We start from the raw sequence: 22004 nt of genomic DNA, 5'->3' as shown, positions 1-22004 counted from the left end.
CCCCGCCGCGGCGCCCCGAGGCTTTTCACCTCGCTTCTTCGCCGGGGGGGACGGGGCGGGGGGCTGAAACGGCTCGTTGCTCTTCGGCTCCGCTCCCCCGCCTCTTCGCAGCGCGTGTGCGCTTCTCCCCRGCGCGCCTGTGAATGCGCCTCGCCGCTTTGCAGCATCCGCCTCGGCAGAGGGGAGCTAAAGCCGGGGAGGGGAGTTTAAGCAGGGCTGCGTGAGGCTGCGGGCAGGCGCTCCCGCCCCGGGGAATGGCATCCCCGCCGCTGGGAGCAGCCGGTTACGCGGGGTGAGGAAGGAGCTACGTTGCCGAAGAGCGAGRTGTTTAACCGTGGTAATAAAAGTCAGTGCTTATGGTTTGGAGAAGCGTTTTCACCGGGAGGCTTCCGAATGGAGATTCTTGGCCTTAGCCTTTGCGTTTCTCTGCTCCCCGTGCAAGGACTGCTCGTTGGGATTGGGCGGCACGACTTTCCCAGTGCGGCTCGGTGCTTTGGCTGCGCATTTTTACTTCCAGGAGGCTCTCCTGACATGTAAGCGGGGGCTCCATTCGGGTTGGGAGATCTGTTTGKGTGCTCGCTGTCTCCTTTCTCTGTGCTCTGAGTACATCCTTTGTGCCACGGGGGAGACAGCTCTGTGAGACCCTGCTCAGCGTAGTACCTATCAAAAACATTAAGCTAGYTGTATAGATAGGGTTTTGTTCACCTGCCATAAACACGTCCCCTTAATGATATTTGGCTTTTAACAACCTGCAGAGAGCTTGTGGCCTGGTTGAATAAAAACAAGATGATCTGTTCTATATTTATTTTAAAACTTCTATAAATGCAGTTTATTTTAAAGAAAGTAAATACCAAACTTTTCTCTTTTGTTACAGTAAAAACAATGAAGATTTTTCCAATACATGTCAGGCATGATATTTGCATAGTTAACTTCTTCTCTCCCTTTCCCCTTATCTTGAGTCATAGATCATTTTTTCCATAAGCTTAAAAAGCATGGTACTGATTATGCTCCCAGTAATGYAAGAAAATGTTTCTTTGTGTACTGGTGTTAAAAGGCCCTAGGCTTTGTCGTTCGCTTTGTTATGTATATTGTAGAATTGGGCTTGCCAACATCTGTTAGGAGTTAAGAACTTGAGCTTTTTAAACAGAAGTATTTTCCTATACACTTCATGGAATAATTATGGATAGGTATATAGGAGATCCCCTTTTCTGTTTGATAGAAGGCAGGCTGTTCTAATCTTTCCTCAACATTGGAGCTGCAGGCAAAATACATACTAAATACAGTATTGACTGTTCAGTTCAGTGTAGTTTGCATGATAGATGCTATTTACAATATTTTGATCCATTTATTGAATATTTGTGTTTTACCAATACAAAATGTTTTTCTTTACATTGTGTCATCTAGTRGATGAAACAGGCAAGGATGAGATACTAATCTCTACTTTTTGTAAGAAGTTTTTGCTCTCATTGATTAATTTTAGCTGAAGGTTCTCAATTCTGCTTCTTTTTGAGACATTGCTTTCTCTGCCTTGCCCAGTCTGACAGTGATCTTCAGAGAAGAAAGGTGACTGTTCTTAACTGAATTCCCAAATGCCAGGTTACTGTGACACTTGTATGCTAYTACTTAATGTGTTATCTATCAATGGTGATGCTTATTTGTTTCCTGTAACTCCTTACTTTTATGTCATTATTGGGTASTCATGTGGTTATTTGATAAGTTGTTTACTAATTACATTTTAGACTGCTCATTTCAGAATCAAGTTTATACTTCATACAAATATACTCAATATACTGCACATTATTTTAGTGGTGATAATGCATTTTTTAGTTCTTACCTATTACGCCTGCCCTTCTAAATGCAGGACCTTTTGTTTCAGCACTGAGGGAGCTAGAGTGCTGGTACATATTATATCATGAGTATGTTTGAATAAAGAAATRGGGAGCTCGTGTTTGTTTTGGGTTAGATTTTTCTTCGGAGGAGAGGACATAGAAATTTTGAAGGYTTCTTCCTTTAGAAAGGAAGAAAATGTAACCATCTTCAGTGAAATCTATAGATGTAGACAGACTTTCCATTCATTTTWAGACAGATGAAACAACAAATTTGGAGAATGCTAATCTATACTGAAAACAACAAAAATCAATGCAAACAAGTCTACTCAGTTCTACTCTTGTTTATTGTTATAAATGCTGCTTTAACTGAAAATTTGCTTTTGTATGTATGACTCTCAGGGCTTAAAATGACTGGCAAGCATAGTTTCATAAATTAACCAATGGCAAGCTTACTAAATAAATTTTTGAAATATAGTGCCAGTCTTGCTCAGCTGCACACACTTCTGAGACTTCAGCTGCTGCAGTGCACTTTYCTTTGAGCTACCCTTGAAGACTGCTTGAAGGTTTCAGCTGGTGCCGAAGGAAGCTATTGACCATACRTGTGAGACTGGATCACACTTTTTATATAGCACATGAAAAATCTCTTCACTGATTTTGTGTAGTATTAGTTATGATAATTTTTGGAAGTTTTAATGGTCTAAATATAATTACATTGCAGTAGCTGTTTTAGCAAAATTCTGCGTATTAGCCACAGTGCTTTCCTATTCAGCATCACCTGTTGGCTCTTTGTAATTTGCTTATGTTGGGGAGTTGTTAAAGCCTTAGTTTGGTAAGCCTTGCCTTCTATCTGTCTTTGTTTAACATTGAATTATTTGGAGTTATCTGCATTTTTGCTTTGTTTGAATCTTTTTCTGTTTGTTTAGGTTGATTTGAATTTTSTCTCTAAGGCTGAAGGTAACTCTTAAAATATTTACAATTTTAGGTTTATGTGGTCTATTTTTCAAATTTGCCTAGTTTTAAATACCTTTTTTGGCTAAAACATGCCCATCTCATAAGTAGTGTGCAATGGATAACCAAAATATTCAGACATAAGCACGTCTCTGTAAAATAGCTAGTTTTTTCCTATGGAAATGTTCCCTTATTTTATGTACTCTATTTTTATACGATTTTAAAACATAAGTGCTATAGCTGAAATCATGAGAAGGCTGCTACAGTAATAAGAGTTCTTCTGAGCATACTCACAGAAGCTTTACTGCTTAAACCATTTAAATCTAGACTGTATGTAATAACGACTATCAGATACAATAAAAGGTATTAATCCTGTATAAACTTGTAAACTTGTGGTGACTTAAATGATTATGATAAACTTTAAAGAAAGAAGCCCTTTATTATGTGAATTAAGGTTTAGACTCCCCATTTATAGTTTGAGGTATGGTTGCTTTTGGTTAAGAAAGCTTTTGTTAAAGTTAGAAGCCACTAGGAATGTTCCATTCTTAATTCCATTAAAAGGCATTAAATTAAAACAAATATTCCTTCCTCTTCCTTCCCTCTGCAGTATTTGAAACCTCTACAGAATTAGAGATCTGAAAAAGCACTGACTGCAAACACTAGCTTTGTGTTTTTCATTGCTGTTTTTATTTCAGCTTGTTTTAAAAGAACAACAGTAATAGTAATATGTACATATTTTAAAGTAGTTTGTGTGCTCTTTGATGACTGTGCTCCTCTAACAGAAAGGAATCCTTTACTATAAAGGTAAGGCTAATCTATGCAGAAAACTTTTTTCATAACCAATCTCAGTTTGAAATGGATTTTCACAGGAGCCAAGAACCCAAGCAGACTGTAATGCTACTCTAAACACAGTGTGCTGTTTCATTATTCTCTAACRTAAACCTGAAGCAGCTTACCTCTTATTTTTTTGTAAAACAATATACATACTAGTATATTTCAAAACAAAATGCTGTACTGCACACAGATAGAAATCCTAAAGAACAGATAGAAGAATGGCCTATGTGCAACGAGTGTTACCTGAGTTCATTAGTGAGCTGCTGAAAAGCATTGAGATGCTATGATGATCCCTCCTTACTGAACACAACGGTTTTCATTAACACTATAGGTAAATATACATTTGTTCACAGTACAAATTTTTAGTTAACCTTTTGAATTGTTTTTTAGAGCAACGTATGAAAATTATTTTAAGAGTTCAGTGTTCTTTGAAAGGCTTAGTTGTGAGTTTCTTTCACTAAATAATATCTATTTAGAAGGTGATGTTTATAGTTGCATGCAGTGCATGTTTATAGTTGGGGGAAAGATGCCTGTTGCTTTTGGAGATATGTGGCTGGTTCTGACAATACTGATGTTGAGGAAAGAATGGTGCTGTGTAATTTTTTTTTTCTCTCTTTGGTACGTCACTGCATTACTGTTCACTGAAGGAGTTCCAAGAAAGGGTTTGGAAGGGAAAGGTTGGGTATGCTCTATGCTGTTAAGGATGGCACTAGAGGTTTTTTCCTCRTCACCTGGAATAGCCTGTCACCTTCCCCTTGCCAAAGTTGGTTTAAACCTTCTTGCCCTTCATGAGGTAGAAGTAGTGAAGGTAGGGAGAGGGCTCTGAAGTCTTTGCCACCACTTTGAAGCTGAATCTTGAACACGTTGACTTGTGGTATACCTATGYGCAGTTGGATAGTGATTGTTTTTTGTATTAAGAGATTTGTCAGAGTAGTGATTTAAATGACTGTGGTTCTGAGCCTGTGGAGTATGTTGATTTGTGAAATTTTGAATTCCTAGTGTTCTGCAAAGATCATACAAAAAATCTGAAGTGGTGACTTTTGTTTGAAGTGATGAAGTACTTCAYACTTGTACAACATGTACCTTACAACTTCTAAAAAAAAAAAATAAGGATTTTAAAGATGATCTTTTGCAAAAGAGAGATGGTTAAACTTTAGATTTATCAATTGCAAAGAAAAATCCCTGGCTTAATGATAGCCTTTCTCRACTGGCTGAGTGAAATAACCTAGAAGTGTTCAAGATATTGCTGYTGTTAATTGCAAACCAATGTCCCTGTAAGTTTAGCAAAAGATTATACCATTTTGTATCAAACTAGAGGATACCTGAAAGAATACTAGGATCTCTCCTGTGGAAAAGATACAACTAGTCCTTCGTAAATAATGTTTATGATCAGTGAAGGATTCCTCAACTATTTTTTTTAATAAAGGCACATCAGTTTGTAAAGTGAGGCCCCTCCYGAAGATACTAGAGTCTTGCATGCTCTCAGGTACCACACTTGTCTCCACTTCTTAAACAGCTGCAGAATTTTACAGTAACACTTACTGTAAAGTTTTAAAGACAATTTTTTATATCTTATTTTAAAGGTCTTGTTAAGTATTCATGTTAAATCTTTTTTCTTTTTCTTCTAGAATAACCAAGTACTTTGTTGCTTTTTCAATTTTAAATTGGCAAAGTTATTGCCTCACAGGTCTGAAGAGACTGAAAGACTTCTCTCCGCAGAAACAGAGCACTAAGAGTGATTAGACGTAGGAAAGCATTGGGGTTTTCTCTCTCCAGCAGTACTGCAGACTTTGCAGATACTGTTGTAGACACACAATGATGGCCAGATGATTTGAAGCTGTTAGGCATCATTGTAGAATGGTTAATAATTTATGGCATATTAATGCATAGAGACTTCAGTAAGTTAGTGTATGCCAGACTGTGAGGATGTTGAAAAAGATTTTTGAAACACTGTTTTAGGAATATTTTCTAAGATGCTAGTAAGGGACTGTGCTGTGATTCTGTTGTTTGTCTGTGAATTAGCCTGATTATTTTTTCTTAAAAAATACTTTTTTGAAACTTTTAATTCACATTTTTCATGAAGATAGAATTTTATATTACTTTAGCACACTGTGAGAGGAATTTACATCATCTGGATAATTAAAAATATTGAGGTTTTAGTTTTGTTTTAAATAGTGACTGATTTAGCTGGATTGGTTTTAACAATCTTGTTTTCTTGAGAGAAGGTGGTTCAACTCTAATATTTCTAAGGCTTATCTTTATCATTGCATTTTGAAAATGAAGATAGTCTAATGATCTAGTGGGATCTGGCTGTTGCTTTTTCTCCCACTAATAAGAATTTATTGCCTCTTTGCATTTAATATTCCTTGTGAGAATTGCTAGGTTTCAGGATAAGTATCAACAGCAGATTTGAGTGAAATTATAGATCAGCAGTACTTCCTAAATTGAAGTCAGAAATGCATTTCTAGAAACAAAGATGACATAACCTCTCTGTGTGGTCAAATAACATGTTTTAATAATTGGGAAGCTTGCATGGATACAAAAGTAAGCTGGTAGATACTAAGTTTCTTCATCTTTCAATTTTATTTTTCTAGTTGTTTTAGCAGAATGCACAAAGTGGCTCATATCTTGTATTCGGGATATGCTGGGCCTTGTACTATATTATTGCAACTGCCTGGCTCAGCTACTTAGTGGTGTTTCCTTGTCTCTTGCAGAAAGATTCTTTTTCAATTGATCTTATGAGATTGAAACCTTGAAAGTTTGAATGGAGAGATTTCAGATTTCATCTACCTGATTTTCTTTTTGCATGCTGTATAAAATAAAACATAGACTGAAATGCCATTGTTTCCTATCCTCTCTAGCTTGTTTGACAGCTTAACCTGACTTAAACTAAATTAGAGAYACTGTATCACTGCACACCTTAGTGTGGATTATAGCTGCATCTATGTAGTTATATGTGTAAGGATGTTGACCATGACTTTCTAGTTCAGTGATCAAAATAGTTAAATTGTGTGACTATCCCTTTGCTAAACTGGGATGAGTTCAAAGTGRTGCTTATGTTCATAGCTTGAAGCTCCAGGCTTATTTAAGCTTTGAGTCTTAATGTCTTTTAATAATTTAAAGCAATACAGGAAGCCTATTGTGTCAGTCTCTTGCTTTTATTTTATTTTTTCCTAAAATGAAATTAGCAATAATAAAAGYAACACTCTTTTTCCTTTTTTCTGGTAGTGTTTAGATTAATAGATATCTGTGTGAAAGTTAAATTGTTTTCTTTTAGTCACTCAACACTAGCACTGCATTCGGTTAGGGTACATATAATGCTTCAGCATGTCAGAGTACACAAAAAAAATAGCTGAGAAATGTAAAAGAAAATTCAGTGCTAGTATTTCCTTTTTATACAGCTTCTTATGTTGAATGGTAATATAAAAAGCAGTTTTATTTCTAGGTGACCTTGTTGCAGTGGCTGTTGTGACAGGAAGCTGCAAAAAATATGTAATACGATGTTTCTATAGCACGGAAGCATACAGAACTAGATCTGTGACACATTTTTTTTGAGAGGCACTTGTAAAGTATTTTATCACTCAGTGGTATTGAGCTTTTCTGCCGCTGTCAGCACGGAGACTTGAAAATTCAAATAAAAAGTACTAGTAATACTGAAAATTTTAATTAAATGTATCTATCTTCCAATGACTAATGACTTCCAAAAATGTATTGTAAAAGTAACATCCAAGAATGAAAATAAAGCCTGAGTCATAAATGCTGTTTGTTCTGTCTTTTCTAGTTTTACGGAGAGAACACTGAAATACATCAAACAGTTTTAAAGCATTACAATTTGAAAACTTGCAAGTCAATTACAAGATTAAGTGAAAATTACCTTAATTACCCTTTGGAACTTGTTGCCCTGSAATGTTGTGCAGGCCAAGCATTAGACATTCTTATGAAGGGTAGATCTGGTGGCGGCTTTTAATGTGGTTCTCTGGATGCAACACTTGGTGCAGGAAATCTGTAAGCTGCTGTCTGAATTGGAAGAAGGGGTTGCTTATTTTTGCTTAGTGTTCTCTAGAACCGTTTGCTGCTGTCCACTGTTGGAGACAAGGTAATGTACTAAATAGGTCATCAGTGTGATCTAGTGTGGCAGTTTTAAGTCAAAAATGACTAGAGGTAACCATTCTCTTAAGCAAAAAATAGCAAATTTCCATTGTGAGCACAACCTTTGGTACCAAAAGAACTGATACATAAAACTCAAACCACAATTTTTATGGAGAGGAAATTACTCTTGGGTGTAAAAGCTAGATAGCATGAAAGGACTGTTTCCCTACAAATGAAAAATGTCAGTATAAAGTGGACTGCATTTAATGATACAATGAAACTTATTCTTGGGAAAAAGTGTTTCAAGTGTCAGATTTTTAATACAAGTCATAAAATCTAGTATTTTAAATGTGCACCTTTAAATTTTACCAACAAAGATAGTAATGTTACGTGGTTGACAGAGATGTCGTGAATGGTGACTGCAGTTTAACTGGATGGCGGGATGGAATGCATCCTCACCGAGTCTGCAGATGTCGCTGAACTGAGAGGGAAGTAGGTAAACTAAAAGTTAGCCACACCTTACAAGGAGACCTCAACTGTCTGGAGGGCTAGGCCRATAAGAACTGCATGAGACTTGGGAAAGATAAATATGAAATCCTGTACCTGGGATGGGATAATCCCAGACAGCCAGAAAGGCTGCTAGAAAGGCCCTGGGGGCTTCTAGTGGGCAACCAGCTGAACATGAGTCAGGAGCTTGCCTTGGCAGTGATGAAGGCAAACTATGTTCTGGGCTGCATCACCAGGACTATAGCCAGGAGATCAAGTCCTGTGGTTATCCTACTTTATCAGGGGTTCATAAGTGTGTGCCTGGAACAGTGTGTCCAGTTTTAGCTTCCCCAGTTCAAGAGAGAGATTGAGAACCTGAAGAGGATGCAGCAGAAGGTCACTGAGATGGTTAGTGTTAGAGCACTTGATGTATGAAGAAAGGTTGAAAGAGTTGGATTTACTCAGCCTACAGAGGAGGAGACTCAAGGGGTGTCTAGTCAGYCTTCTAATACATAAAAAGTAATTACAGAGAAGATGGAGAATATGTATTCTCTTCACAAGGGTGTGTCACAACAGGTCAAAAGCCAGCAGATGYGTGATTGCTTCAGATGAAATTCCATCTAGATATAAGAAAAAAAATAATTTGCCATGAGTGCAATTAAACTTTGCAATAGGTTGCCCAGAGAAATGGTGGAATGTTCTTCCCTGCAAGTATTCCAGGTTTGACAAGGCCCTGGGTGAACTACTCTAAAGCCCTGCTTTCATTGGAAGGTTGGACCATATGATCTCCAGAGCTCTTCCAATCTAGACTTTTCTGTGATTCTAACTATGTAGTTGATATGTTAAACTAACAAAAATCTGAAATTCATGTTTTGTAGTGTTTTAACTTTTTATAAAATTTGCATACAACTGAATGTTTTAAAAAATAGCATTTTCTTTAGAGTAGCTTAGAGGTTTTCCACATCACTTAGTAAAGGCCATAGTCTCAAAAAAAGATCAGTGCATAGTGTGATCTTTCAGAATTTTCTAAAGTCTTCTCCAATTTTCCTTTTAAGGAGACAATGGGTAATACTTACATTATTTGAAAAACTTTRGGAATTAGATTAAGAAAATTAAGTCAGACTTGAGCAGTGAAATATTGCAAAGTGATAGCAGCATTTGGAAATTTCTCTTAACTTTTGAAATTCTATCACCAAATATGTATCTCCTGCAGTTTCTGTACTGTGAATGAAATAGCTATTAAACAATAGCTATTTTCAGTTTGCGGTGAGAGAATTTCTTCTGGATGTTAGAATTATTTTTCTGACTTGCTTGTGTTATTATAAAGGTSAGAGTGATGTTCCACTCCACAGTGCTACTCGTTTGTTTCTTGTCCTTATCAAAGAAAATTGCTTATTTTCTTATATTAATTGGAGAAATCAGTATCAATATTTGTGCTGTGCGTAATGTCAAAAAACAACACTGTTGGAAAATTCWGGTAGAATTGTTTCTGAAGACAAGAGTAAGGCCTAAAATACTGATCCTAAACTCTTTTTTTTACAAGGGAATTTATGATACTAGGAGTATTGTGTAGAACTTAACTGATTTCGGCAGTATATATTAATAATAAATTATATAAATAATAAAGTTTCCTGAGAGCTTCATGGGTTTTTAACCCTTTTGAGATAGACTAGTTATTTAACCCTTTTGAGATAGACTAGTTATTTAACCCTTTTGAGATAGACTAGTTATTTAGTTTTCCTGTTAATAAAAGAATACTATACCCTTTCACTGACTTTTTAAATCTGATTTTTGCAAAATAATTGATTGCTTATTGCAGAATAACACGCTTAGTCAAGAATAAAATAGCATAATGAAAGCTTGATTTTTCTTTGTGATATCTGGGAGTTGTGATAGTCTAAAACTGTTCATCAGAATGATTCATGGTTTTAAAAAAAGCATTTCTTCACTGGAAATAGTTAAGATATGCTCACTTTTTTTTAGGAAAGATACTTAACTCTTTTCTGGTATTGTTATTGTTAGTTAGGCAAAGACTCCTAAATACCAACATCAGGCTGAAAAAAAATAAACAGCAATGCTGAGTTTATGAAGTTTTATGCTAGACTTGCCGGCTGATGGTAAGTCAGTATGTTTATGTTCAAGATAGCTCTGCAAAACCTAATATTTTCAATTTTCTTTCAATGGGAGAATCATACCACAAATACCAAATATTTTTCTGTTCACCTCATCCAGAATTCTTGCTTGTACAGAAAGCTTTTTCATTTGTGTTGGAAGCTGATACCACAGCTCACTTCTGAGAGGTCTAAGATGAGAGTAAGCTTGGGTCTATGTAGAAACGAGGAATTTCTCGGAATCAGTAGTTCCATTAACTTCTCTCATTTATCTTTTTTGCCCTCTAAGTCCCAGACAATAAAAATCTATAATATAATTGTCAGTGTTATGGTAGCCCCAATCTTCATAAGTTTTCTCTAAGTTGAAGACAATTTTTGATAGTTAATTTGTTGTTGTTGTTGTTGTTTAATAAGGCAAAAGAAACTCAGTATTGTGTTTATTGTATTAAAGTAAATGTGCTACTTAATATAACTGATAAGAGGCTACAACTGARTAAAATACTGACCAAAGCCCTTTAAGCATGCTGGAGTTGTAAAGCTGATGTTAATTGCTTGGAATTCTTCCTTTGACTATTTTGTTTGTAAGATTTCCTTTACTGTGCAAAAATACTTGTGTACATCTTTGAGCTGTCAGTCTTTCACAATGTATGTTTGTAGAGAATTCTACTCAAGATAGTTAAAACACTTCTTAACTGAAATGTCTGTAGAAAGGGAATTCTAGAATCATGCTTTAAAATGTAAATGGCGTGCTTTATAAAAAGGAGATGACAGTAGTGATTCCCTTTTTTTGTCCTATGTTTGGTAGATTTAAAAAAAATACCTCAGTCCTCAGTAAAATGAATTTTTACAAAGAACTGCTTTTCACTTTTTTTTGTGTGATAGCTTGTAAGAGGCTGCACTAGGAAGGGAGGAGTTTGTGACTCTTGAAGTTGGTACAGCATGAAATAAAGTGTCTCCAGTTCACACAGTGGGATTAGGATTAACATCTCAGTTTTGTCCATTTATGATGGGTTTTAACATTTTCTGCAAGAGCTGTGTTTGAAGTCTGGTTTGCACCACAGGGTGTTGAGCGAGGGTGGATAATGTGGGGCTCAAGTTGTGTGTAGTTGGCAAGTGCTCAAAGTGTGTCTGAGGCTTCATCAAGTGACCAACAGTGGGACTGTGTTTGCCCAGGGATTTCTTGGTAATCTGAATCCTCAGGAAGCAGAAGGGACCCAGGAGGGATTGCTGAGGCTTTCACTGCTGGTCCATTCTGGGGCTCAGTTATCCCTCTTGCCCAGTTTTGCCCGGAGGGAATAGGAGTACACTCCTGGGACCACTGTGACCACCTTCCTGCTGGTTCCATATGTGTTACTGTGTGGCAACCTTCCTCAGTCCCACCATGTGGCTTGCAGCTCACGGATGTTGACCTTGTGAAACCTTTGCTATATAACTAGCCAGCTTCTGCAGGAAAGAAAACTTTTTTCTCAGGATTCCATGTTACTTGCATCTCTGAGTTTCTGTTTCTTTTGATTACTTTGACCTATAATTTGTAAGCAAATTATCACAAAATAGATTTGTGTTTAATTCAGGAAAAAGCAATAGGTGAGCTTCAGTATTTTGTTTAACAGTTATCTTTAATATAAAKATTAAGTGAAATAATCAGTGTGTGGTATATAGTTGTTTTTTTAATGGGGTGTTTTTCAAAGTTCTCTCTGGCATCTCAAAGCATTTTGAATCATTTCTTAAAGATGTAAATCGTAATGTAAAAATGGCTTACAATACTTGTCTCTTTTTGTAGCTTCCTATAAAAGCCAGCCAGCAGAATACCCACACCAAAGTCAGCACAGAACACAACAAGGAGTGTCTCATAAACATTTCCAAGTACAAGTTTTCCCTGGTCATAAGTGGTCTCACCAATATCTTAAAAAATGTTAATAACATGGTAAGTTTCCTAATTTTGGATTGTTGGATGTTTTCAAAATATTATTTACTCATATTACATAAACTGCAGGAAGTAATTTGAAACTTGAGTCAAATTGTTACATGCCTTTTATACTTAAATTTACTATTTTCATCCTTATGTATAATAGTATTTAGCAACAGTGTTGAGAAGTTACATATAAAGCTGRTAAGATAGTTGTGGCAGTGCAATCCAAAGAAGGGTCGTAGTTAGGGGGAATCCTCCGTGTTATTCAAGGGAGCAGTCTGTAGCTAGAAATGTCTGTGGCTAACTGAGGAGAGGGTACATAAAGGCACGTAATACTACATTCAATCTCTGAGCGATTTAGGTACCTGCTGTGCAAGCAAATAGAAAGCAGTGATTACTGACAGGTGAGGGAGGGTATTTTCCATRGCATGAAAAGATGTTTCAGTAAACCAGGAAAATGATACTAAAGAAGTTGTTACAGGAGGAATGCAGCTGGGCCACTGCTGTTGAGCAGCAGTGTTAGGAGTTTTTTCTTCTCTCTCCTGYCAGAGCGTGACCTGCTAGGAGCTGTTTTGGGGAAAATGAAGCACAAGCATTTAGAACTTAAGATGTTTGAATTTTCTAGGCTATTTTGATGCTTTCGTATTTGTATTTCCAGTCAACTGCTAGCTACTTTCATATATATCTGTATTTTAACAGCTAGATGAATTTCAGTCAGGACCATGTAAGAAAAAAACCTTGAAAACGATCTCTTGACTAATGCCAGCAGTATAGACTTGTACCTCCAAAGGGACATCTTACAAGTCAGTAAGAAACAATAAGTGAAAGATGGTGGGTGCGCTACACACCTTTCCTATTTCTTGTTTGATACAGCTCTCAGCCTTTTATGAAACTGGTTCTTAATGATGATACTTGACAGTATGCTGATATGAAGGGATAAGATCCGAGCAGATCTTTCTGAGTTTCCAGAGAGATCTTGAGAGCCGAGTGTCTTGGTAGATGGTTTCCTTCTGCATGCTGTTTTTCTGAAGTGACTCGAGAATCATAAAGTGATTCTTGAAATCCAACAAAGTATTTGACTCATGAACATCACTAAAACTGTCAGTTAAAATAGATTTCAGTGGAAGCAAAGAGAAGAAACCTAGAGGGGGGAAAAAAAAACTGAATATGGATGTCCATAGAGTGCCCACTCCCAAAAAAGTTATCGTTACCATTAAATCGTGACCATTACCATCAAGTTGGATAAATGGAAAGTTTAGGAATCTTTTAAGAGGAGAAAGATGCAATTAATTTTTCATGGAGGATCTGGTTTTAGATTTATCATGAGAAAAGTTGAGTTCATTCCTGATTGATACTGTGTGATTTATGATCATTTGGAATCTCCAGAAACAGGTAATAGAACTGGCCAAACTCTAGCTATACTTATTTCTATGATTTTGTCAAGATAGTTTGTAGTGAACTACTTTAGATGTTAGTTGTATGGAGATGGAGGTCTGCTATAATGCTACAAAGAACTGACCAAATCAGAAAGCAAAAAGTACTGCCTTGCTATTATGGATTTTGCTTCTTAAAGCTACTTGTAATTGTTTTTGAGAGGGAGTTTATTTTAATTAAACTCCATAAACATAGAAGAAGGTGGTGGTGTTTAAGATAATTGTCTGATAAATGAGAAGACTGTCTATACAATTAAAACAAAGTTCTGYGTACAGTATGTAGATTTTGAGAGGAAAGACCTAGCTAAAAATGTCAGTAAAAATGGCCTTATTTACTTTGCACTGAGGAGCAAGACTTGACTTTTTCTATGGTTGATGGAAAGACCTGCTATATGAGTCAGCAGTATTTTTAAAGGATTCCTCTGGYGGGAGGGAAAAAGAACAGAACAAACCAATAGACTGTCATAATACTCTTGTGCTCAGAAAAAAATCTTGAGGGTTTGCTCTGTTGAAACTTACAATTAGTTGAACTAAGCTCTCAAGCAGTTTTAAATATAACTTCTTTCGGGTGACTTCTACATTGTGTTCCGTGTGCAGGCAGTATATTTTTGACCAGCTCTTTTCTAYTTTGTTTTGCTGTCTCAGTCTTAATATTGTTGGAACTGGTCACTGCTGCTGACAGTAAATTGGGTGCTAGCTTAAATGGCTGATGGAATTCTACCTACAGCCTCTATCTAGTGTGGCATCTGCTTGGAGGGTCTTGTGTGTTTCTTCCWATGGTCTGTGCTAAATTTTGCAGCCCTTGAACAAGTTTGTAGGTATGGATTTGTGATAACATCAATTCTATTAAGTAAGATTTTGGCAATGAAATTGAGATTTACATAATTGGAAAAATCAACAGTAATTGATACTAAAATAGCTCCTGAAAAGGTATAACCYTCATTTCTGAATGAATTGTAGGTCAGATGAAGGTAAAGGGCTGCAGTGCACCTCTAGTCTTGTTTTACATTGTTTTACAGGCATTGCAGACTGGATATTTTTTCATTTCAGTAATTAAGTTTTAATTTGTATTTTAATCTAATATTTACTGCTTTTATTTCTAAACTTAAAGACAGAGTAATAAAAGAACCATAGTTTATTGTGCCACTCTACTACGTGAATGTGTTTCAAGTTAAATTTTTGTGCCTCAGGTGAATCTGTATTCTTTCTCCTTCTAGAGAATATTTGGTGAAACTGCTGAAAAGAATTTATATCTATCTCAGCTRATTATCTTGGATACACTGGAAAAATGTCTGGCAGGGGTGAGTAGTCTTGCATAAGCAATTGCTGAGTTGGAATCAAATGAGTTACTATAAGTCAAATGCTTGTGTATCTATTGTTAATGCTATTAAAGTTGAAACTCAAATGACTTAGAGAAAAGTGGGATTGGTGCTAATTAAAAAACAAAACAAAACCAAAAATTCCTATAAATGCAAGTAGTTAATATTAATGATGAGTTAAGGGTTTGTTGAATGTTTTCTTTCCTGCCTGAAATCAGTGATAATAATTGTAATAATTAGAACCCTTTTTTAACAGAATAGATTCAAGTAACTTTGGATTTGCCCTTCCCAATACTCAAGTAGTTTGTGGAGTTAAAAACAATGATTTACTTAAAAAATTCTTTAAAAAGAGTTGCAGATAAATGTACTCAAATCCACATGTGTATATGAACAGAGGTAAGGAAGGACGTAAACACAGAGTTAGATTTAGTTACCAGGCATTGCTCTTTTTTTTTTTTTTAGCTTAATGCTTGTGGTGTATTTGACTGTGTATTTTTTTGAACAGATACTTGCAAACATTTTCATCCCACAAAAAAATCCAAAAAATGTGAAGGATAGTTTATCTTGGTAAAAGTAGAAAATAATTCAGTACAAGTATTTAAATATTATACTACTAAAGTTTGTGCAGACAATGTTGATTTTTCTTAAGATTTCTTGTGACTTCTATTTGGTGATGCAATGTTATTTCAGTTTCATGTAACTTTATGTACTGCAGAAACTTTGCTATCACTATTCCAAAGATTACTTTTGCAGGTGTTTCCTAGTTTACATTAGTTAACCATGTCCAAACTTCCATTGGGAGTCCAATCCTGAGGCTTCCAATCAGAGCTATGCTGAAAGGCAGTTTGCTTTTACCTTTGGGATGTAAACAATTGTACAACTTACTGTACTAAACTGTGTAATTGCAAAGCCAAACTTCACTGTGAGCAAAATTTGTAAATCTCTGGTTTATTCCTTTAACGAGAAAGGGATTTTTTTCTTAAAGCTGTATTCCTCGATGAGTGTCATGAAATCATCTAAGCTCTTTGCTGTTTCCTTGCAACTGTTTTTGAAGGTTCTTCCTTTATAAGGTAGTGAACATATGGTTAGGTTTGTCAAGCAGTGTATCTTTAATTAGAGTACTAAAACAGTCTGAATAATTGTGAATTCTTCTAAATTCACAAAAGATTCAGGTAAACGTATTTTTCAGAACAGTTTCGGCTTTTTAAGATGAAGTTAGTATCTCTTTTTGGTACTTTTTTGTATTTGATTCAATGAGTCAAAAAACAGTTGAAATTACTAAATTATTTTTTTTWWAAAAATCTTGTTTCTTGCAATGTCAGTGTTTTTTCTGATACATGATGATATTTGAACAGACTATAATTATGCTGAATGCTTCTTGCTTTGTCAATTCAAATGAGAGCAAGCTGAACCAGTATACATTAAGTGAGACTGAGCCGAAGTTCTRTACAAAGAGTGTTGTGTTCTGTGGTATCTTCAGATGTATTTCTTGCTCACTGTTCTTGCTCAGTGTTTCACCAAGTTCTCATGGCAACAGGACTCAGGTCAACTAAGTGTGAGTCTCTGAAACTTCCCAATTCCCTGTGGTAAATTCATTGGTAGAATCTTAGAAAGCTTTAATGTTGACCCCTCTGTTAAAACTTGCTCTTAGTAGAGCAAAGTTTCACTTCAAATTCTTTTGTAAATAGTTTCCTTATGTCTCATACTGTGCAAATTGGCAAAAATTGGATTTTTGKTCTGCAGGAAAGTTGAGCCATTTTTTGACTCTTATAGTACAATTCCAGGCAAGAGCAAAGGAGAGTCACCATTGTACTTTGATAGTAAATATTTTTAAAATGAACTGAAAAAAAAAAAAGATAAGTATGCTATCCAGAAGAGAAGCAAGGGTGGGTCTTTTGTCCTTTGAGCTTCCATTCAGACAGCAATCACTTATTGCTCACCTGCTAATGTTTTACACAGATCAACAGGGTACAGTGCTCACAACAGGAATGTATTTTATTTCAAAAAATAGTTTGGTATTTTGCTTGATACTTGACTATATTGTTCAATTTAGTGTTCTACATATTTTGGAGACTAGTCTAAAAATGTAAAACTGTGTGAATACGGGTTATTATCAAAATGAAAAGAGGCCTTTTCTGTGGAGACTGCTTACACTAAAGTCAATCCTAGCTTGCAGGCAGGGTTAAAGTTTAGATTCAGGTCCTGTGATACTAGTGACTAGACACTCCATTTTCTGTCTCTAAACCTACAAAATGAAATTTCATGAAATATTGAATGCTTATTTTTAGCAACCAAAGGATACCATGCGACTAGATGAGACTATGCTGGTAAAACAGTTGCTGCCAGAAATCTGCCACTTCATCCACACTTACCGTGAAGGGAACCAGCATGCAGCTGAACTGCGCAATTCGGCCTCTGGGGTTCTTTTTTCTCTTAGCTGCAATAATTTTAATGCTGTGTTCAGCCGCATTTCCACCAGGTAAACGCTTTAGTAGCTTGACTTGGTCAGTATATTAGAAAACCAAACAAATACTGGGGTCTAGAATATGTGTATGAATTGTAGCCTTTTGCATCTGAAAATTGTTGACTATTTAAAGGTATGTCAGCAGATAGTTCTTAAGTGAAACTTTCTGCCATTCAAAATTTTGCTTAAATTAAAAGTTATAAAATGTATCTGTTTTATATCCATTCTGATTCCTGTCAGCATATTTTTTATGTAATATATATATATAATTGTTTTTATGATCTGCTTTTATAAGTGAAGGGTTAAATGGTATTGTAGAGTTAAACTAATGATAACTCAGAAGTATATTCCTGTATCTCAAAGTGGAATGAGTTCTTGTGGGTGCAAGGTGTTTTGGAGAAAAAAAGGTGTTGAAAATACTGACTTTTACCCATTTATATATCAATTTAGAATGTAAATTTTTCTAATAATCTGCAGCTCTGTTGGAACCCCAAAGACTTTTCTTTCCCAGTTTTTCCTGGTTGCAGGCTGTTGTGATAGGTCTGTCTTATGCCTGAGGGAGACAAAACAACTGAAGTCAAGCACTATTCGTTAGTCTTTGGAAAAGAATCATTTGTTTTCCAACTGTGCTTGAGTTTTGCACCACACTTGCCATGAAAATAACTTTTGTCTTTTACACTACAGAGTGGCCCAGTGTTACCATCCGTTCTTTGTTCTTTTTTCCTTGTTCCAGGTCATTCCGATGCTTTAGTGTTTGTCAGTCCACTAGAGTTGTATATAATGCTTTTTATTACTGAAATACTTTTTGAAAAGTTGCTTGAAGTGACTTACCTCTTATTACACATTGTTACAGCTGACATAATTCGTAATTCTTTAAAACCGAATCTTACACAGCCTTATATGGTTGAATAGCAATAAATGTGCCAATTCAGTTGAAACAAGGATTTCTATACTCCTTATGTGAATACGCTTCCATTACGGCATTTTTGGAAAATCTATGCATTTTAGAAATTAGACAGAAATTTCTCAATTTTACATACTTCAAAAATATTTAAAAAGCTTTTAGTAACTTCTGTGTCAAATACATAGCCTTGGCAGCTAGCATGAAGGACTAAGTTTTATTCAATAAATATGAAAAARGAAACAATTTTTTTTTTGCTTTTATAGAAAGCAGCTTTCTGTTGAACTTTTTTGACAGTCTTTGARTCTAGTCCTTGAATCTTTACTTATTTGTATGTCTGTAGTGTGGTCTAGTTCTCAAGCTACAAAGCCCTTTTACCATCATTTTGAGCTGGAACACTTTTTTTCCCCCCCTTCTGTCCTGTTTTTTGCTTTAAGATACCTTGTACAGAAATAGTTAAATGTTTGACCAATTGTTGCTAATCTCCACAGGGGTCAGCTTGCCGACAGTTAGCATTGCTGATCTTTTGACCTGTGCTTCCTGTTTAGGCATATTTCTAGGCCTCGTACAGCAGCTGGGGGATTTTTGGCACAAAAAACACAGCAGTGGGGACCTTCCCATTCCCAGCGTGGGCTGTTAAGTTTCCCCAGCGTTGAAGAAATGAAGAGCAGCTTTTGTGTGTAGTACTAGAAACYGCATTCCATGTCAAGTACACATCTGTAGCTTTGGAACACGTCATGGCAGTCTTAGTGAGAACGTGTGATTTAGTTATTAGTGGCTAAGGATCTGATGAGATGTTTAGTAAATTATTTAATACAAAAGTGTGAAATGTGCCATAGCGCTTAGAATGGCATGATTAAAGTTGTTTCTTTAGGGCAGGAAAACCAGGAGCGTCTTTAGCTTACAAAGGACAATCGTAGCTCACAGCGGTGCTAAGTGCCAWCAGTCATTGCTTTGCTCTTGAGAAATTAGCATGGGGCAAGCCACACTGTTGAGGGGCAGTGGTTGAAAGGTGTCATGATTCCATGAGTTTAATATTTAGATGGAAAAGTGACATTGATTGCTTCTGCACTCTGGTAAATAACAAGGATTTAGGCAAATCTTAGTGCAAACTGAGTATCATCAGATGGTATTGGTCTCTTGTTAGATTCATCATTGTTTCTAGATTCATTTTCAAGGTGAGAATGAAATAAAAATATCATAATAATAGCTCTTAATCATTCAAGGGCTTTCATTTCTAAACCTGGAGATGTTCATAGGAAATCATATGTTATTATATGTGGAGATCATATAATATTCCTCTGATATTCAGAGATTTAGAATCATACCTGTCATACAGATCTGACATCATCTCACTGAGAAGTTAGTTTACTTTGCCTATTTTTAGGTTGCAGGAACTGACTGTATGTTCAGAAGATAATGCTGATGTTCATGATATTGAACTTTTACAGTACATCAGTGTGGATTGTTCAAAACTAAAACGACTCTTGCAAGGTATGATGTGAACTTGTGTATTGAAATATTTATATCTAAATACAGCTAAAGATGACACAATGGTATTGATATGTATAGCTTTCTATTGCTGTATTTTACTCCAAATATTCATATGTATGTTTGTCAAACTATTTTTAAAATTTCATTAGCATGAAGGTATTGGTGTAAAAGTTGCTTTGCACTTCAGGTGTCTTCTATAAATGTTCTATGTTGCTTATTAGAACTAAGTTTCTCTTTCAAATACAGAAATGTTTTACCTTTGCAGAGACAGTATTCAAGTTTAAAGCTCTAAAGAAAGTAGCTCAGTTAGCTGTTATCAACAGTCTTGAAAAGGCAAGTATTTTATTATTTATCTTCTGCTTCATTGCTTATTTACAGGCTATCTTTAATTTTGAAATTGCTGTTGTTCAATAGTTTTGATATGGTAATGGATCACTTCAATGCATATATGTTTTGCAATAAATATTGAGTCATTAGAAGTAGGAGTGGAATCTCTTCCTTGAAACACATGATGCAGAAAATACTTTTTTTTTCTAAGCTGCAGAATGTAAAGATTCGTTGTGTTATCTGCAGGCATTTTGGAACTGGGTGGAAAACTATCCTGATGAATTCACAAAGCTGTATCAAACACCACAAACTGATATGGCTGGTAAGGCATAACAAATAACTTAGTGTTCAAAAGTTATTTTGACTCTCTCCACCCCCACCCTTTTAAAGTAGTGCAAATTTTTCCCTAAAACAACCCCACATTCACTTGCTTTTTGTGGCCTCCTTGCTTCTTGTGCAGCCTGCATAATAAGAAACATATTTCTGTCAACCTTTGCCTGGGCAGGCAAGGAAAAAGTCTCTTTTTCTCTCCTGATTTAACTTTTAAAGAGTTCCATTTGTGGTTCGCAAATTAAGTAAATACAACCCAGAAGATGCGAACTCTTAAATATGTGTTTCAAAAATTGGTTTAATGAAAGTGACCTGTATTTGTCTCTAGTCAAAAAGAGATGATCCTTTTTTTTTTTTCCAGATAAATCATGGTTCTAACTGGGTTAGGTTATAGCCATTTTATTCCCAGTAGCATGTCAATAATGCGCAAAACAGAACCTCCTTCTGTTTAGAAGGATATATCCTATTGCTTTTTTATACTTATTTTTCACTTCATAATTAAAATTGGTACTGAATTTGGTTATGTTTATGCAGATTGTGCAGAGAAATTGTTTGACCTAGTGGATGGCTTTGCTGAAAGCACAAAACGTAAAGCAGCAGTTTGGCCACTGCAAATTATACTCCTAGTCCTGTGTCCAGAGATAATCCAAGATATAGCAAAGGATGTGGTAGAAGAAACTAAAATGAACAAGGTAAGAAAACAAAAATATCTGAATTCTGATACATATTTGAATTTTAAAGGGTACTTATCTTGGCTTATTCTATATTTAAGGTATATTTTGTAATGTCTTTTTCTACCTAAGAAGCACATTGCTATTCCATATGTAAATCTCTGCAACTTTTTAAAGTTCTAACCTATGTTCTTTCACTGTCAATAATTCATACAGGCTGTATGTCCSAAACAAATACTGTTTCAGAACTTGTACAGTTCCCTGGGGATTTGAATCCCAGTGTTGTGCTTCTGCTGCCTCCACCAGCAGCAAGTTTAGCATTGCTTCTAGCTGGCTGTATTATACCATTCTACAGTTCTGCAATGTTTGTACTGTGTTCCATGACTGCAGTACCTGCAGCAGACATTGAATTCAATATGGCTGCAAACATTATGTTAAAGCGTAAACAATCATCTATTTTTGTGTCACCCAGATTGCCCTAGCAGGTCTAAAATGAATATCTAATAAACATAAYGTTTCTCCAAAGTGATGCATGAACTCAGGTTGCTTTTTGCAATCCCAATATCCCTAACTTCTAATCAGAAAGCACAATTTTATTTGTTTTAATAATTAAGAATGTAAAAACTCTGATCATAGATTACCAAACATCTGATTATAACTATTCTTGATTTCAAATTTGCAGAAACTGTTCCTGGACAATCTCAGGAAAGCCCTTGCAGGCCACAGTGGAAGCAGACAACTGACTGAAAGTGCTGCTATTGCTTGTGTTAAACTGTGCAAAGCATCTACCTACATCAACTGGGAAGATAATTCTGTCATCTTCCTACTAGTGCAGTCCATGGTAGTAGATCTTAAGGTA

At 35.8% G+C, this 22004-nt stretch overlaps 1 protein-coding gene across 2 annotated transcripts in view; it reads left to right on the top strand.

The window, feature by feature from the left end:
* Positions 1 to 22004, top strand: part of NF1 (neurofibromin 1) — a 112827-nt gene that overhangs the window by 3590 nt on the left and 87233 nt on the right. Inside the window, exons 2-9 of one of the 2 annotated variants that reach the window (XM_085310722.1) lie at positions 12078 to 12221; positions 14857 to 14940; positions 17247 to 17437; positions 19711 to 19817; positions 20083 to 20150; positions 20391 to 20466; positions 21009 to 21166; positions 21828 to 22001. In XM_085310722.1, coding sequence (XP_085166848.1) covers positions 12078 to 12221; positions 14857 to 14940; positions 17247 to 17437; positions 19711 to 19817; positions 20083 to 20150; positions 20391 to 20466; positions 21009 to 21166; positions 21828 to 22001 — 1002 coding nt within the window. Of the gene's footprint in view, positions 1 to 12077; positions 12222 to 14856; positions 14941 to 17246; positions 17438 to 19710; positions 19818 to 20082; positions 20151 to 20390; positions 20467 to 21008; positions 21167 to 21827; positions 22002 to 22004 lie in introns of those variants that run through there. The other variant, XM_085310721.1, reaches the window with a different exon arrangement.

This window comes from Rhea americana, unplaced genomic scaffold (genome assembly GCF_003343005.1).
Source record: "Rhea americana isolate MKP2758 unplaced genomic scaffold, rheAme1 scaffold_325, whole genome shotgun sequence".
NCBI classification, from domain to species: domain Eukaryota; kingdom Metazoa; phylum Chordata; class Aves; order Rheiformes; family Rheidae; genus Rhea; species Rhea americana.
This window is presented reverse-complemented; position numbering and strand designations above follow the sequence as displayed.